This window comes from Tiliqua scincoides, chromosome 4 (genome assembly GCF_035046505.1).
Source record: "Tiliqua scincoides isolate rTilSci1 chromosome 4, rTilSci1.hap2, whole genome shotgun sequence".
Classification (NCBI taxonomy): domain Eukaryota; kingdom Metazoa; phylum Chordata; class Lepidosauria; order Squamata; family Scincidae; genus Tiliqua; species Tiliqua scincoides.
The window spans coordinates 131,700,968-131,719,782 of NC_089824.1; the positions used below are offsets into that span (position 1 = coordinate 131,700,968).

Here is an 18,815-nt window from a genome sequence, read left to right on the forward strand (position 1 = left end):
TCTGCGATACAAGGACATCTGCAAGAGGGATCTGAAGGCCTTAGGAGTGGACCTCAACAAGTGGGAAACCCTGGCCTCTGAGCGGCCCGCTTGGAGGCAGGCTGTGCAGCATGGCCTTTCCCAGTTTGAAGAGACACTTGGCCAACAGTCTGAGGCTAAGAGGCAAAGAAGGAAGGCCCATAGCCAGGGAGACAGGCCAGGGACAGACTGCACTTGCTCTCAGTGTGGAAGGGATTGTCACTCCCGAATCGGCCTTTTCAGCCGCACTAGATGCTGTTCCAGAACCACCTTTCAGAGCGCGATACCATAGTCTTTCGAGACTGAAGGTTGCCAACTATATCAAACCTCTTGGATAGAAGACCTCTTGGATGGAAGATGTAATTTCCTTTAATAGCAGTTTAGCACTCTTAGTAAGTCGTGCCCTCATTAAGTCCCACACTTAATGACAGTGCATCTGAAGCATAAGCTATCCAATGGCAGCTGGCCAGTTATCTTAATAGTGCTATTGATCCCAGGGGAAGCAAAGGCCATTTACTATAGAAGCCTTTCAGCCCAATCCTATCCTTCCCCTCCCCCCCCCCACTGGTGCATCTGCACAAAAAAAGGGGGACACTGTATCCAATGGAGGGGAGCAAAGTGGGAGGCATCAGCAGGGAAAGGGAATTTAAATGAAGTCTCCTTGCTTCATTAGCACTAGCATAATCCTGAGGAAAGAAGAAGGCAGGGAGACTGCTACCACAGGGGATAGACTCCAGTGCACGCCGTCATCACCGTATCCCCTCTCCCTACCCCACATTGTGCCCCCTGCCTACCCGGTGTTGCCCCCTCCTGACCCTTTTTCACTTTTCCTCTCTGCCTCTCCTGCCATCTTACCTGCCGCATTTGGTCCTTGACACAAGCTGGAAGGCTCTGGCCTTCCCACCAGTGCCACCAAAATGCGCTTTTGCTGCAGTCACCGCCAGTGGAATGTGTGTTCTGCTGGCAGTGAGGCCCAGTTGGGCCATTAGTTATTCAACCTGAATGGTGTTCTTGGGGTTAAAATAATATATTTTCTATGACTATGGCTGTTCATTAACTACAGCCCTAATTGTTGAAGCTGATCCAACACTTAGAGATGCTTCCTTCAGAATTATTTTTCTGACTCTGAGGACTGGTGAAGACAAATGTGCATGGGCTGTGATGACTTGTCTATCTCTGCTCTGATCACACAGGCTAACACACATTTTGCTTCCTTCCTTCCAACACACCATTTCCTGGGTATATTTGGGGTACTGATTCCAAAAATGGCATCCATTTTGTCTTATCACGTCTAGTTTTGGAGATATTGTATAGCCTCATTAGTGAATGGTTCAAGTAGCTTCCTCATGAGGAAGCCATGGTGTAGGCTTCATTCTTGAACCATTCACTAATTAAACTATTAAAAGGCTGCACAGCTCTTTCCCCCCATAGATATGAAGAGGCTGAATCTCAGCTACCTGTGTAGTTCCTGCAAGTTCTTTCCATGGCAAATGCCCTCTATTCCATGGATAGCTATGAGTGACAAGGCCCTGTTATAGTTGGGAGTTCTGCTAGACCAGTGTAGTCTGGTCTAGGTTTGGAGTTAATTGACTCTTGAGAGAGACTTTTTGTGTCTCCCTCTCATTTTCCATTGTTTCAATCTCCTCATCCATTCAGTGTTATGCAAAGAGATTCCTAATAGGCACACTAATTGCTTAAAGCAGCTGCAGCCTCCTTTTTAAAAAAAATGTGTTTCAGAGCATGACGAATAGTGAAATAAGTGAGAATATTGTAGCTTAAATGAACTGGAATAAGAGACAGACTTGTAAAATAAGTGACATCTAGTAACCTTATTGAGTTTTACTTTACTATGCCATAGCTTATATGTAAGAGGGTGCAATCCAAAGCACCAGTTTGCACAGCTAGTGTTGCAAGTCCCTTGCAAGTCCCTTGCACTGGCCGAAGAGTGTTGCAAAAGTGCTGTAAAGCACTTTCACACAACTCTCTGGGGAGATAGGCCGGTGCACATATAGGCTGGGGCCATTGCGGGCCCCGGGCCAGGTAAGTTTGTGTCGGCTGAACATGGTCAGCACAGGGTTCTGGGGGGTGTGGGGAGGAGGCAGGAGGGAGGCATTTTGGGGTGGAGGAGGGTGGGCGGCAGGCATTCCCGAGGACGGGCAGGAAGTGTGAGGTGGGGCCAGGTTCTGGCACTTATGCCAGATCCTAACCATGTCCCCGGCTGCTCAGATTTGCGCCACCAATTTTGGCCCATTAGGGCTGCTGTGGCTCCCCCTGGGGTAAGGGGAAAAGTTTCCCCTTGCCTTGGGCTGAGCCTCAGACAGCCTGAAACTGCACTGGAAACAGCGCAGGTCCCTCGTCTTTCCTATTCCAGCACAAGTTAGGATCGGGCTACCCGTCTCCGTGAAGTGCCTTGAATAGCACAGCTGTGCAACACTGGAAAAGGGAGGTGAGTACTGAGGACTATGGCTGTAGTTCAAGTTGAACTGGGATCAGATCTCTGTGCTTGTCCAAGGGGCTAACATCCTTTCACATCCCATTCCTTAAGCTGCTGCCTTAATGGACTACCAGGTCATTTTAGTGTTGGACAAGAAAAATGTGGTGCTCGAACCTGCCCTTGGCTACTGTTACATACAGTTGAGCATTAACACAAAAAGCCAATGTGAGTTTAGGTTAGGTTAATGTTTGAAAGGCAGTTGCATTCACTAATGTAAATGAAGATGGAGGGCAAGCTGAGCACCATCTCTACTGGTTAGAGACTGCATCCACACTCTTGCACCCTGCTTCAATCTTCTTAGTAGGTAAACTGAGAATGAAGTGGGAAAAGGTAGCTTTCACTGCCCTCACCCAAAACTGGAGAGCCCAGCCAGGAGGAGACCACCTTGGGGAAACCTCTTTCTCAGGATAAGAGGGACTCCCAAAATCCAAGGAGTCCCCTAATTGCCAAACAGTAATGGAACATGAGGGTCCATCAGATACGACGAACTGCTCCTTCCTGTGTGAAATGAGACCAGGCAAATGAAACTGTGACAGTACCAGAAGTGTATAAAAAGGCTAACAGCAAAACAGATGCGAGGGATCAAAACAAGGTGCTCATAAACTAGCAACAGCAGAGCAAAAGTGGGGCAGCAGTTAAGGTTGGTTAGAAGATCAAAATGTAAATGGCAAATGAAACCAAAAGCTGATGTGATTTCTCTGAGCATGTCCCTCACCCAGCTTACACGGGCTGTTCCAGGGTCAGGGTCCTGCTCCCCCCAGCAAGGTGAATGCACAAACCCTTGCCCTGCCCATGAAGCATTAGATGCTCTTTTTGTTGGTCCTGGGCAAATGCCCATGGTGTGTGAGCCTGACTTTGTTTTATATAGCTTGTGGGAATTAACCCTGCTTTACGTGTGGGATTGGATACTTGGAGTCACCTGAGCCACTTGAATTTCCTGCTCCTGGGAATCAGGTGGCTTGCAGGGTCCAGTGAGCTATCTCAAAGCCAGGTCCTTTGCTAGTAAGTTAGGGCAAAAGAAGATGCTCAAACAATCACCACCACAATAAGGTAAATATGGCTACTGTCTTTGAATGACTCAGCATCCCCTTCAAGATGCAGAAGCATTATTGAAACTTCTGATAGATGAAACATAGGCCCCAAGTAGAAGGAAATCAGGGATTTTCATTGTGACTAGTTGGAAGATTTTGCCAAGTGTGGCTCCCTCAACAGATTCCCCCCCCCCCTTTAATGGAATAACCTCTACTACAGAATGATTGGAAGGTACATTTCTAGGGTGAAACTGTATCAAACTGGGATGTATGTTCATGTTAAGTGAGCCATTACACTGGCAGAGTTAGATCTGGAAGACTTGGCTGGAACCTGGCTGGCTGGAGCGATGACTTGGGAGTTGCACAGACCTCAAAGGTGAAGGAAACATATTGCATTTCCATGCACTCTATTCTGACACACTTTGTTCTCTCTTCCTACCGAGTTGAGTGAATATTGGACTGTCTAAGATAAAAGAAGGTGGAATTTGGTTTCCCGCAACATCTGTGGCACCAAGAGCAGTGTTTTTACTCTTCAATATAGTTGAATGGCAGCCATTCACTTTTATGGGAAAAAGCAAGTGTATACTTGGGCACACTGATGGAGACTAATCTTATGTGTGGTTATCCTAGTTTCTCGGGAACTTTTGCCCTGCCCCAGTTTTCTTGGGGATATGGTTTGTTTACTTGGTTCTCTAGAGCTTAACGGGAGCCACTGAGAACTGAGTCTTTTCCTCCCTGCATTGCACATGCCTAGCTTTTGTTTCTTGGTCACATAAAGACGTGGAACCCAGGAACTGGGATTTTCTATACACACTCAAGGATAAATGCTGGCAAGTAAACCTGTAAAATTTAAACTATTAACATGTACATACATTCCTTTTTATTTTTATAGAATTGTTTCTATTACTGGGGATTTGCTGCTTGGCTTGCCTATTATATCAACCATCCTCTTTATACTCCACCCTGTAAGTAGTGAATCGACATAAACAGTAATTTGAGCATTTCACTGAGAGTGCTGATTGAGCACTAAATAGAATCTTCAAAAACATTTTGTTTTGTAGCCTATGGACAAAAACAGGTCAATATTGCTCTGATCATGTTTCTGGTAAGTACACTGCAGGTTTAAAGTATGATCTTGTACAAAATACCCTTTACTGTAGCATAATTTTTGTTGGTGATGTTAATGAATAAAGAAGTTAGTCATGACCAAGTTCCATTGATTTTTGTGCCTCAGTCCTATCAGTGCCTTACGCTGCTGGAACTAGCAGCCTGGCAGTGCAAGGACCTTTACAATGGCACAAAAGCTGAGCCACTGTTGTGTATTTCCGGGCCACTGCCCAAGGACTGCAGTTATGATGTGTGCAGCAGTGGCTCCTGAAGCCTTTGCCAGTGCTGGTAAGTTACTGGTGGAGGCGTGCATGGGTGGGGAGGGCAGATGGAGTATCATAGAGGGGAGGGTGGAGGGCAGAAGAGGGAGAGGTGGCAGCACCAGAGTGTACCTATCCTATCCAGTCTTTCCCAGGCCACTCCACCCCTTTTCTGTCCTTTAACCTGTGTTAGCAAAATGGCTGGAGTAGGTCTAAGGAGATCCATAGGTTATTGGGCAGCTAACTGGATTAAGTGAAAAATACTTTTCCTTACCTCCTGCTGGCTGTGTAATCACAAATACCGCACCCTTGGATGCAGTGTGCTACATCAGTTCCAATGGTGAGGAATAGGATTTGGCAGTTAGTTGTGTCAAAAAATAGAATACAACCCACTGTATGGAGTAAGCAAACATTTCCTTGCGGCTTTGGAAAAGTACACTAGACATGAAGGAAATAAAGTATATCTTCATAGATTTTGCAGGGGCCAAGGTTTGATTATCTTACAGCACAATCAAATGCATGTGTACTCAGAAGTAAGCCCCATTGTATTCAGTGGGGCTAACTCCCAGAAAATTGTATATAGCAGCTATATTCCATATTTGTATGAAATATTTCCATAGAGCTCAGGGTGGCTTACATTGATATGGGTTACCCCACTGTGTGGATTTCAGGATAGGGGTGGTTGTCTGCATAGATCAAATAAAAAACTGAATGCAGTGACTGAAGAGGGTGCTGAAAACCTCACATGAATTAAAGTACCATAGATACTTGCCTATACGGCGATAAATTTGTGCCCCAAACTCGCGGGAGAATCGGCCCCTCGTCTTATCTCCGCAGTCACCCAGCGGGCGGAGGGGGTGGGGGGTCATTTGCATAGGGGGGGCTTGATAGGAGGATGGGCAGCTGTTCCTGCACCCTGCCTGTTGTGCCTGGAACCTGGAGGAGGCAGGGCATGGGGGTCAACCTGCCTGCTGGCACTCCCCCTCCCCCTCTCGGAGCCCTCCACACCCTGCCACAGTCCTGCCGCCAGCAGGGGCAGGGAGCACAGCGGGAGCGTCCTGGCTGCCGCCGCCACCCCCAGACCAGTGGAGGGCAGGGAGTGCACGGGGATCGTCCTGTGCTGCTCCCTGCCAGGTGCTCCCCGGCACCTCCCTCCCTGCTGACCGCAGCCGTGGGGCAGCGCAGGTCATTCCCCGAGTGCTCCCTGCTCTCCGTTGGTCCAGCGAGCAGCAGCAGTAGCCAGGACGCACCCGCTCCGCTCACTGCCCCCGCAGGCAGCAGGACTGTGGCAGGGAGTGCAGATAGAGGGCTGTGAGAGGTGAGGGAGCATCGCTGGTAGGCTGCCCTCGCATGCCCTGCCCCCTTCGGGCTCCTCCGAGGCTCCAGGCGTAACCTGCCGGGTGCAGGCTGGGGGGAGGCACAGCTGCCCATCCTCCTACGAAGTCCCCCCCTACCCAGGTGCAAATGGCCCCCTCTGCCTGGGTGACTGCCCCGCATGCCCTAGCTCCTCCGGCTCCAGGAACGATGAGGGGAGCGACTGGGTGCAGGCTGGCAGGAGGTGTAGCTGCCAGGAACTCCACATGAGGCCCCGCTGCCCTTCCTCCACAGAGGGTCTACTTCCAAGTACATCAGGTCCAACTATGTGCAGCTGCACTTGCTCAGTCACTCCTTGTTGCTTGTCTCTCTGCTGCCAGCTGAATTGCACACTCCCAGTTGTGTGTTCTACGGAGAGCCTTTGGCTTAAGGCACCAGGCACTTTAAAGGAGGATTTCATTAATGGTTCTACTGGCATGCTGTTTCCAGTGTACTTAGAGCCCAATCCTAGGCTTGTCTACTCAGAAGTAAGTCCCATTAAAGTCAATGAGGCTTACTCCCAGGAAAGTGTGGATGGGATTGTGGCCTTACTCTGATAGTGTTCATAAATGGTTGTTGAGAGTACAATTTTAAAAATTAGTGAATAAAAATGTATCTTATGATCTATGAGATAGATCATCGTTTTTAATAAATTAGACATTATTTTTAATAGTCTATGTGTATGTATGTATACATACTATGTATGTATACTGTGTTTTTAATAAATTAGTGACTGTACAATTCTTAGGTAACAATTACTAGTAGGTTATTTTTCAGGATCTGGCTCGGGTAAAATCAGACAAAATTAGTCAGACTCAGACACCCCCCCCCCTAAGTTTAACCCCCGACTTATCCGAGGGTCATATAAAATCCCATGATTTTTTTTTTTTAATCAAAGCCTACCCTCATCTTATCTGTGGGATTGACTTATAGGCGAGTATCTATGGTGACTGAAGTCACATTAAAGTCATTCACCCCATTCTAGCCGTTTATCATAGGTATACAGCTTCTTTTGTAGAATATGACCTTGTATGGTGTCATGATTTCTTAAATGGAAATCATGACACCTTATATAGGAATCTAGTTGTAAACTTCTTGAACATTTAAATATTACACAGTATAAAGTCTTTTAATAACTCAGTTGGGCAATAAATTCTTGAATATAAGTTTTTCATGTACATGTTGGCTCTCACACATTTGTAGCATTATTTTGTTTACAATCCCCAAATGAGAGTCAGGCCAGTTTCTCTACAGAAGCCCAGAAATTTCACCCTCTGATAAACAATTCTGATTCCCAGCAGTATCACCTAAGAATTTTTGCCCCAAGGCTCATGTGGATGTAGGCTTTTGTGTGTGTCTGCATTTCTTTCTAAGTGGATGAGGCATTATGCAAACAAACAGTGCCTGTGCGCTCAGCTCACCAAGACAGCTGGATATTCTACTACCAATGAGCTGTTTGAAAAGAAGGAGCAACCTCCCAGTCCATTTTTTCCTTGCAAGTAGGCAGTTAACCTTTTTGATTTATATCTGATTGGGTCTCTTACTCATAACCCTGGCTAATATGTGAGCATAACATTAGGTAGTTGTCCGTGAAGGAGATGAAGTTGGGCTGTTGTGTAGGTGAACCAGACTGAATATGTGGTCTTGGAAATGTAGAAAGTAGACCATCAAATTAATAGTTCTTTTGGGACAATGATCCCAATCCAGCCCTAGTCACGGGCAACTAGTTGCATACAACAATTGATGGGCCTAGATGGGAATGTGCACCGCTCCATAAGCGTCAACAGGTGGTTCAATATCACTATGTGAATGGGATACCCTTCTGTATCAGCACTGGTTATTTACCAGACAGAATGTGAAAACATAGGATAGGGTTTATTGAAGTTCATGTGAGAACTGTCTTTATTGGGTTGGGGCAAGCATATTTAGAGCCTCCTCCTATTTAAAGCAGCTTTTGTTTCATGTTGTTTTTTTTCCTCACTATCTTGTTGCAGACATGCGAAGCTGGAAACTTTTCTATTCATCTTGCACTTAACAGTCTAAGAAGAGGTGGTAAAAGCTGAGTTCTTGCTTTCTAATCTTTTTTGAGGTTACTTTGGACTTGAGTAAAGAAATATGTGAGTGAATAGGCCAAGTTTACAACATATACAAGGATTCCTTGAGAGAGTCTGGCTCCTCTCATCTGAGTTCAGAATCCAGTAGTATTGACTGGCATGAGTCCCCTGTCACAATTAAACCTACAGTGATTCTGGTCACTGAATTTAGATCATGAGAGATGAAAGATATACCTCCTAATTTTAACCAGTCACAGCATCAGTTATGTACTATCTTCTGATAGGTCCAAATATAGGCTTTAGGGGAGAAAAGGGGCTTTTGTGAGGGCAGCATTATTCGGCTAAAATATTGGCCTCTTTAACAGTAATCTCCCTGCCACTGCCCCCTCCATTGCCGTCACATTTGGTATATGGGGATTATAATGCCATTCTCCAATGATAACTGACACACAGGAGAAAATAAAAGAGTTATACTGAGGACCATTGTTACAGTGAAGAATAAAACCTTTTGCATACGCTCCAGTGAGGTCAATAATTAAGAATTAAATCTACTCTGTGGATTATCCATTGTGAGTTATCTTTCTGGTCACTGTAGAGTAGGATGCAAAGCTGGTAGATTAAGAGCATTGAACATTTTCTTTGCCTCTGAGCTCTGATAAACTCTTCCCCCTGCAAGACAGTTCCAGAATAACCTAACTGGAAGTAAACAAATGGTCTTTTAGCCAAATTCTTTGATGACAAGATATTGTCATCTTCATCTCAGCCTCTGTAATGGGCACAGATCAGTCCATACAACCCAGATAATGGCACTATATCTCCTTAGTGGCACCAGCAAAGTAGATAGCTCCAGATTGCTTATGCTACCAAGCCAGACCACATTCTATGGATACAATTCTGAATATTTTACTGGCATTATCTTCTGTTTCAAAAACTATGCAATGTACAGAATAATTTGTTTTAAATTTCTTTGTATCTTTTAATTGATAGAATCCAAGACCTGTAAGATCCCTTATCCAACGAAGAATCCTTTCACCTGGCTATTTTATTTTGTGTCCTGCCCTAACTATACCTATGAGGTAAGTATTTTTAATCATCAGAAACCATTGTTATATGTTCTGTTTGATGCATGCTGTGTTTGAGCTTCCTGAAAGCCATTGAAAGCATCACCTTGCGTTTCATAAGGTGATTCTTTGTGTAATATAAAACACCAACACAAGCTGCTCCAATACCAAAATGTCTCGAATTTGTATTGTATTGGCAACCTTCAGTCTCGAAAGACTATGGTATCGCGCTCTGAAAGGTGGTTGTATAACATTTATCTCTCAGGGATACTGAGAGAAAGAAAGAGCAAAATAAAGGTAGTTTAAAATACACACATTTTGCGTGTTGAAAATGCTAAATTAACTATCAGTTTGGTAGTACATGTAGATGGAGAATGTTCCAGTAGAAGGTTTGGAGGATCCTGCAACCATCCAGCCTTATTTTATTTTCACATTCTGTTAAGGCTTCCACTACCTTTGGAGTGCCATCAAAGGAAAGCAAATTATTTAATTGTATTTTTACTGTCATAAGAATGTACCTTTGGCTTTTCTGCCGTTGATATCAAAGTATCTGCATCAATTTGGGTTTGCTGTATTTAAAGATGCATGGATTCATTTCCCATCAGTTTCATAGCTGGGCTTTCATCATTATTTGACATTGGATTGTTGAAACAGAAATTCACTGATGATGATGAACTTACACCATGAAGAGAAACAAAAAGAGAAAAAAATGTGTTGCAGCCTCTAAAATTGAAAACAGATTAAGAGTTGCAGCCCAGAAGGGGGCAGCATGTGTGTACATGTGATTTCCCCCTCTCCAGCATTTAACCTCTCAAAAGCAGCCACCCAGCATTCTAATAATAGCCTCACACTTCCCAGGGTTTCCAAAGCAACTGGGAGAACCTTTTAAAGTGCATAAGAGGGGAGAATACAAAGAAATTAGTGGGCATATAAGTGGTAGCATTCTCTTCGCATTCCAAGCTGCTTTTTGAACTTTTGGCAGTTAAGTAAGGTCTTTGGGATTGTGGCAGTGCAGCTTGTGAGAGGGGAAGCTTGTGAGAGAAGAAAATAATGGTTACAAAGCTAGGGTAGGGCAAGAGGGACAGTTGCCTGTGATGTCATTCTTGGTGGTGGTGAGCTGAGGAAAAAGTATTTGTGTTCTTGACGGATTGTGGGGGGGAACTGACCATGCCATAAGAACAGCCCCACTGGATCAGGCCATAGGCCTATCTAGTCCAGCTTCCTGTATCTCACAGCGGCCCACCAAATGCCCCAGGGAGCACACCAGATAACAAGAGACCTCATCCCGGTGCCCTCCCTTGCATCTGGCATTCTGACATAGCCCATTTCTAAAATCAAGAGGTTGCACATACACATCATGGCTTGTAACCCGTAATGGATTTTTCCTCCAGAAACTTCTCCAATCCCCTTTTAAAGGTGTCCAGGCCAGATGCCATCACCACATCCTGTGGCAAGGAGTTCCACAGACCAACCACACGCTGAGTAAAGAAATACTTTCTTTTGTCTGTTCTAACTCTCCCAACACTCAATTTTAGTGAATGTCCCCTGGTTCTGGTGTTATGTGAGAGTGTAAAGAGCATCTCTCTATCCACTCTGTCCAACCTCTGCATAATTTTGTATGTCTCAATCATGTCCCCCCTCAGGCGCCTCTTTTCTAGGCTGAAGAGGCCCAAATGCCGTAGCCTTTCCTCATAAGGAAGGTGCCCCAGCCCAGTAATAATCTTAGTCGCTCTCTTTTGCACCTTTTCCATTTCCACTATGTCTTTTTTGAGATGTGGCGATCAGAACTGGACACAATAATCCAGGTGTGGCCTTACCATCGATTTGTACAACAGCATTATAATATTAGCTGTTTTGTTCTCAATACCTTTTCTAATGATCCCAAGCATAGAATTGGCCTTCTTCACTGCCGCTGCACATTGGGTCGACACTTTCATCGACCTGTCTACCACCACCCCAAGACCTCTCTCCTGATCTGTCACAGACAGCTCAGAACCCATCAGCCTATATGTGAAGTTTTGATTTTTTGCCCCAGTGTGCATGACTTTACACTTGCTGACACTGAAACGCATCTGCCATTTTGCTGCCCATTCTGCCAGTCTGGAGAGATCCTTCTGGAGCTCCTTACAATCACTTCTGGTCTTCACCACTTGGAAAAAGTTTGGTGTCATCTGCAAACTTAACCACCTCACTGCTCACCACTGTCTCCAGGTCATTTATGAAGAGGTTGAAAAGCACCGGTCCCAGGACAGATCCTTGGGGCACACCGCTTTTCACCTCTCTCCATTGTGAAAATTGCCCATTGACACCCACTCTCTGTTTCCTGGTCTTCATCCATTTCTCAATTCATGAGAGGACCTGTCCTCTATTTCCCTGACTGTGGAGTTTTTTCAGTAGCCTTTGGTGAGGGACCATGTTGAACGCCTTCTGAAAGTCCAGATATATAATGTCCACGGGTTCTCCCGCATTCACATGCCTGTTGACCTTTTCAAAGAATTCTATAAGGTTTGTGAGGCAAGACTTACCCTTACAGAAGCCATGCTGACTCTCCCTCAGCAAGGCCTGTTCGTCTATGTGTTTTGAGATCCTATCTTTGATGAGGCATTCCACCATCTTACCCGGTATAGATGTTAGCCTGACCGGCCTATAGTTTCCCGGGTCCCCCCTCTTTCCCTTTTTAAAGATTGGCGTGACATTTGCTATCCTCCAATCTTCTGGCACTGTGGCCGTTTTGAGGGACAAGTTGCATATTTTAGTCAAGAGATCTGCAACTTCATTCTTCAATTCCTTAATAACTCGTGGGTGGATGCCATCAGGGCCTGGTGGCTTATCGATCTTTAATTTATCAATGAGGTCTGAAACATCTTCTCTTTTAACCTCTATCTGACTTAATTCCTCGGTCAGGAGGGGCCATTTGGGCAGCGGTATCTGCCTGAGGTCTTCTGCCGTGAAGAAAGATGCAAAGAACTCATTTAATTTCTCTGCCGTCTCCTTTTATCTCTCTTTCCCTCCCTCACCATCCAGAGGGCCAACCACTTCTCTGGCGGGTTTCCTGCTTCTAACATATTTGAAGAAGCTTTTATTATTCCCCTTAATGTTGCTGGCCATGCGTTCCTCATAGTCTCTCTTGGCCTCCCGTATCACCTTCTTATATTTCTTTTGCCACAGTTTATGTTCCTTTTTATTCTCCTCATTAGGGCAAGACTTCCATTTACGGAAGGAAGCTTCCTTGCCCTTTACAGCCTGTCTAACTTGGCTCGTTAGCCATGCGGGCACCCTCCTGGATTTAGTGGAGCCCTTCTTTCTTTGTGGTATACACCTCTGCTGGGCCTCTATTACTGTTGTTTTAAGTAGCCTCCGTGCACACTGGAGAGACTGGACTCTTTTTATCTTCCCTTTCAACCTCCTTCTAACCAGCCTCCTCATTTGAGGGAAGTCCACCCATTGGAAGTCAAGGGTTTTTGTGAGAGATTTGCCTGGTATTCTTCCCCCAACGTGCATGTTGAAACGGATCTCAGGATGATCACTGTTCCCCAATGGCTCCATAACATTGATATCTCTAACCAGGTCCTGAGTACCGTACATCGCTCCACAGGCCTGGTAATTTAACCCACAGAGATTCTACAGTGGAGTCTGACCCACCGTCAGTCTCTACTTTGCTGGATTCTATCTCTTCCTGAACATAAATGGCCACCCCACCTCCAACACACCTCCAACACGCCCCTGCCTGTCCCTCCTGTAGAGTTTATAGCCCGGGATTGTGGTATCCCACTGATTCTCCGCATTCCACCAGGTTTCCGTTATGCCCACTATGTCAATGTTTTCCCTTGTCACCAGACTTTCCAGTTCTCCCATCTTTGCTTGGAGACTTTGGGCATTTGCATAAAAGCATTTGTACACGGAATGTCCCAGGATGGGCTGCTTATTCGCTCCTTTGTCTCCGCATTCTCCCATTGTGCCTAACCATCTATCACACTACCATTCCCAATTTCTTCTCCTACTGCCTTTGTCTTGTTGTTCTCTAACCTCCCCATCCTCGTCCCATAGGGATGAGGAGTCCCGAACTGGATGCCCCTCGGCTTCTGTCGGCCTTCGCCCAGGGATCAGTTTAAAAGCTGCTCTGTCACCTTTTTAATGTTATGCACCAGCAGTCTGGTTCCATTCTGGTTCAAGTGAAGCCCATCCCTCTTGTACAGGCCCCGCTTGTCCCAAAACGTTCCCCAGTGCCTAATGAATCTAAACCCCTCCTCCCTACACCACCGTCTCATCCACGCATTGAGACTTCTGATCTCCGCCTGCCTAGCTGGCCCTGCGCGTGGAACAGGTAGCACTTCAGAGAACGCTACCTTTGAGGTCCTGGCTTTCAGCTTCCTACCTAAAAGCCTAAATTTGGCCTCCAGGACCTCCCGGCTACACTTGCCCATGTCGTTGGTGCTGACATGCACCACAACCGCTACCTCCTCCCAGCACTGTCTACCAGCCTGTCTAGACGAGAAGTGATGTCTGCAACCTTCGCACCAGGCAGGCAAGTCGCCATGCGGTCCTCACATCCGTCGCAAACCCCCCCTCTCTGTTTCTAATAATTGAATCCCCCACTATGAGAAGCCCCCTCCCCCCTCCCGCTGAGGAGTATCCTGAGTGCATTCACATACGGGCCCGTCCCCTGGAGAAGGGGTCCCCCCTAGGGAATTGTTTCCCTCCTCTCCAGGATGACGTCCTCCAGTCCTGAGACTTCCCACCCGGGCAGCTGAGGAGCTGCACGCCTGAGGTTGGGACGAAGCCTGATTGTCCCCGGAAGTCTCCCCACGGTCCTCCTCTGCCTGCCTGCGCTTCTCCAGGTCGGCCACCAAGGCTTCAAGGGAGTGGACGCGTTCCCTGAGACCCTGGAGCTCCTTGCACTGAGGACACACCCATGACTTATGCCCCAGAGGCATATAGTCATACATGTTACACTCGATGCAGAACACTGGATAACCCCCGCCCTGCTGCTGGCTGTCTGACTGCATAGCTTTTTTTGTTGTTTTTATTTAGGGGTACTTAAAAAACCCTACACTGGTTTGCTGCCCCCTTCTCAAGGGAAGAGAAGGGCGGTGTCCGGGGCCCTGTCTTCCTCGCCCTGCTGCTGAACTCGCACAGATGCTAAATTCGCGGTGCCTTACCTGCCACTTTGTTTCCAGAGCCACTGGGTGTTCCTGAGGCCACGCGCACTTCTGCAGAGAGGCTCATGCGGTGGCAGACACTAGCTTTATACCCCTAGCTAGCTCCTCCTCCTCCCCTCCTTGCTGATTGAAAGGGGGGCTGGTCTTCCCAGGTGAGATGCCCATCAATGTTTGTCTTCTTAAAGTTCATAGGTGGGGCAGAACCAAAATACAGTGTCCTAGAATTCTAAAACTGCTAAAGTCACCCCCCCCCCATATAAAGGTGTCATGGTCCAAAGGGGACTCCCACAAGAATACAGGCTGACTCAGAGTAGTGCCTAATAGTTAGTTCCCCCTTTCCTGACCCAAACTTTCCCTTTGTTGGCTATGCAGTGGAATGGGGGAAAGCCTCAAAAGAATCCCTGCTGCTACCACCTCAGGCTATAAAACCAGACAGAGGGGCTATCTAGGCAAAACTCCCCCCCAGGAGAACACTTAACCTCAAATTCCTATTAAAATCTCCCCACAGTAGCATCTACAGCAGCAATTTACAACCAGTGTGCTGGGGCACACTGGTGTGCAGGTGTGCTGTGGGAGTTTGGGCAGGGTCGTTTATTAGTAGAGCAATTGGGAGATGTGAGCCCCCTACCAGCAGCCTGGTGTGCCTTGTCAGTGGTCACAAAACTGATGGTGTGCCTTGACCATTTTATCGCCTTGTTAATGTTCCCTGAGATAAGAAAGGTTGAAAATTGCTGATCTACAGCGTAAAGAGGCACAATGATCCACTGAACTTCCCCATAACCAGGGATCAAGCAGAGTAAGGGTTGACTAGAACCAATGTTATCTACATGTTTAAAGAGCAGTCGGAGAATAAAGGGGGCGGGGTCAAAAGTGATAGCAGGTTGAGGGAAAGTGTTGGAGGCCTATTGGAAAGAGTTGCTAAAGGTGCAGTTGCCATGGCTATCCAGCGGATGGAGTCACAACACTACTCAAAACTGCTTGCCTTGCTCAGGAGATGGGATGCTCAGGTGGGAGAACTTTACAAATAGGCTGAAATGAACCAGGAAACAGACATAATCTTGCTAATCATTTTCTCCAGCTAAGTCACCTTCATGCAGGAATCTTCCAGCTCTTTTCACTCACAGTGTGGTGAGTTGGTATTCTTCTCTTACAGCCACAGAGTGGGTTCTCAGGTGGCTGAATGGGAAAGCCTTCCTGTGTGCTGGGAATGTCTACATCCAGCCTGGATCACATCATCATGTTATCTGGTTGGAGGAGTGGAACAAGTCAGACAGGAATGTAACACAGTTTGCAAGTGCATACCAATTTCTGGCAGGAACTCACTAACTCAGGTGGAAGAGAAGCTGGGTTCCTCCTCATGGCTAATGGCAACTGCAAGGCAAAATGACAGAAACTGCCTGTTGGCACATTCCAGCACTGAGTAGCACAGATGCTGCTGATGAGCCAAAATTGCCCCAAATATGGGAGAATAGGCAGAAAATATGCAGGAAACACAGGGCTTCATCACAAAAGGGTATGTGGCTTAAGTCTACGTGGGGTACAGAAATGTCTTATGATCCTGCAAGGAAGTGTGCTCTCTTCGGTTACAGAGATAATACATTGTTTTGCTTTTCTGATTGTGTGCATAATCATAATTCAATTGTTTGTTTTTTTGTTTTGCTTTTTCCAATGGCTATTTGATAGATCTGTTTGTGTGCATTTTTCATTTAAGGGACTAGGTTGTGCTAGCAATTTTCATCATGTGAAATAGTTCTGAATTTTCTTGGCTATTACAGCTGGGGACATGGATTGGTTTCACTATCATGACTCAGTGCGTTCCAGGTGAATAGTATTCTTGGTTTTAAAATTTGAGAGTTTGTTCTCCCCAGAACATGTTATATTGACCTTATTTCTCTGTTTCTTGTAGTGGGATTGTTTACCTTACTTTGTTTCATTCAGATGACGGTCTGGGCAAAGGATAAACACTACACCTATATACGAGAGTTTAAGGATTATCCTAGCCTTAGAGTGTCTATCATTCCTTTCTTATTGTAAAAACAAGACTTTTTTCTACTAAACTGTAAAAGAAGCAAGGCAGATGAGGCCATAGAGACATAACTTCACAGAAAAGAGACATATAATGATATGATCATGTAAATGAAGTGATCCAGGCACATGCTGAACATACTCTGCAGTGAGAAATTCCATGGATTCAAAAAGCCAAATCTCTCTCTGCTTTTGAATTTGCAAGATTCAAGATTGGCTTCTTTTTTTTATTGCCCCTATTGGTCGTAAAAGAACATTCAGGGCTAAAACAGTTGAATTGGTCAAAGTATCTTGAGTTGCTGAGAGGAAGCACTTCCTGTGTATATCTGGTTGGGCCATGGTGGTAAAGAGCATGCATGAGAATTCACTGTGAAAAAATCTGGAATGCAACAAACCAGGAAATTATTACAAGAAAAGTAAAGGAGAATCTGGATTGTATTTTATGCAAAGCCAAGGCAAAGAAATCCATGGACTACCTCAATCAGTTAGAGCTTTGCCAAGTTCTTCACCTTATTGATGAAATATCTTCAGAGAGAACATTAGGACTGAATAAGAGCCAGTCTGTGCAGTCAGCATCGTCATGTGCATTCTGTTGTGACCGTATCCTTTTGGACTGCAACTTGGGAGTTGCACGTATGACTATTTCTAATATAAAACTCCCTGTACATAGAAAACTAGCACACAAGAAAGAAGGGGTTCCAGCCTAGCATTCTCCTCAGTCTGCTAGTTTTCAACACTAAGGAAATATTTTTTGTGGGGGAAGCATTCAAACATGCCCCACCTCACATCTACAGTAAGTCATATACTTCCCAACAGGGCTATATCACAATTACTGTATTTGCATTTCTTATTCTTGGGAAGCATAACCCATTTTATGCTATAATCCTATGCAGACTTACTTGACAGTGAGACTCATAGAACTTCCTGGAACTTACTTCCAGGTAAACATGGATAGGATTGGGCTGCATGTGTACTTTTAAACAAGGGCCCTCAACTGCAGACCTCCAGAGAAGCCTCTTTTTCACATATGTTGGAATCCAAGAAAAATTTGAACTTCCTGTGTTGTATTTCTCCCCACTGTTTTCAGTGTGCTTTAAGAAGGCTCTGTGCAAATCATGTCAAGAAAGGAAGGCAATATTGTCTTGCAGACGTGTAAGAAATTATTTGAAGATTTTAGCAACAAAGGGACTCTGATTGTTTCTTCACAAGATTTATTTCTCTAGAAACAACATATAGAAAATTTTTTTGCAATGTTTGTAAAGAGAGAATATGCAATAAATTCAAAGTTATATTTTGAATCAGTTCCAATCATTATAGCAGCAGATGACTCATTGAAATTGTTGAAGTTTTAGAACATGTTTTTGTTTAATATTTAGCAAAATGGCTTTGTCTGGGTTAAAAAAACTCACCAGAGGGTAAATCTCTCTCTCACTCTCTCACACACACAATCCAGAAGTGTTTGTTGCACAACCAACTGTACCTGACAAAAGATGGTTTTGGCAATATTACCAGATGTAATTACAAACAACAAATCACAACTAATACTTTTTAAGGCCTGATTCAAACTCTGTTTATACATTTATGAGTCATTTTTCTATTCAAATTGTAAGACAGCTTATGAAACACTGTGCTGTTTTTCTTGCTGGGAAAGAGAACCATAATGGAAGCCATTACCGCAGTGGCTTCCCTCTGTGGAAGAGGCTTTAACTATAACTGTGCAGCTACTCAGCAAAAAAAGAGTTGCACTTGTGTAGTTAAAATGTTCCTGAACCACACACAGAGAGCCTGTTATTCAGAAGTGGTTCTTCACCCAAGTGGTTCCCTTTCCAGACAGCAATCATGCCACAAAGGTAAGTGGGGCTCAATCTACCACTTTCTAATACTGTGATTGGAAAACAAAGGTATTTATTCTAAAATGTTTACTGTCACCAGAGCCCTCAAGGTGGCTTAAAGCATTAAGATATACAAAGCAGTAGAAGTTATTGATCTAGACATTAAGGTGAGATGAAACGCCTGCTAAATAAATCTTCAAAATTGTGGTCAAGAGTAAAAGCACTGTTGGGATTTCTTCCATATGTCTCCCATTTGGGAAAAAGTCACTGAGAGTTTTGCCTAATAAGAACTAGGTCTAGGTGAAATCCAAACACACAGATTTTCATAGTGGGGAAAAATGGCACAGATGTAAACACCAGCAATGGTATGTTTAATTAAACTCAATTGGGATTTGAAAAGTATCCAAGCTTTGGAATTTTT

General features: G+C 45.1%; 1 protein-coding gene across 7 annotated transcripts in view; it reads left to right on the forward strand.

Moving 5' to 3' along the window:
* Window positions 1-17,830, forward strand: part of LOC136647764 (very-long-chain enoyl-CoA reductase-like) — a 38,433-nt gene extending 20,603 nt beyond the window's left edge. Inside the window, exons 8-14 of one of the 7 annotated variants that reach the window (XR_010794301.1) lie at window positions 4,436-4,508; window positions 4,605-4,648; window positions 8,258-8,321; window positions 9,305-9,393; window positions 14,556-14,689; window positions 16,313-16,358; window positions 16,444-16,478. Coding sequence is in view for 6 of the 7 variants with exons in the window: in XM_066623522.1 (XP_066479619.1) it covers window positions 4,436-4,508; window positions 4,605-4,648; window positions 8,258-8,321; window positions 9,305-9,393; window positions 16,313-16,358; window positions 16,444-16,571 (444 nt within the window). In the remaining variant the exon portion in view is untranslated. Of the gene's footprint in view, window positions 1-4,435; window positions 4,509-4,604; window positions 4,649-8,257; window positions 8,322-9,304; window positions 9,394-14,555; window positions 14,690-16,312; window positions 16,359-16,443 lie in introns of all 7 variants that reach the window. The other 6 variants (XM_066623522.1, XM_066623523.1, XM_066623525.1 and 3 more) reach the window with 6 other exon arrangements.
* The last annotated feature ends 985 nt before the right edge of the window (window positions 17,831-18,815 follow it).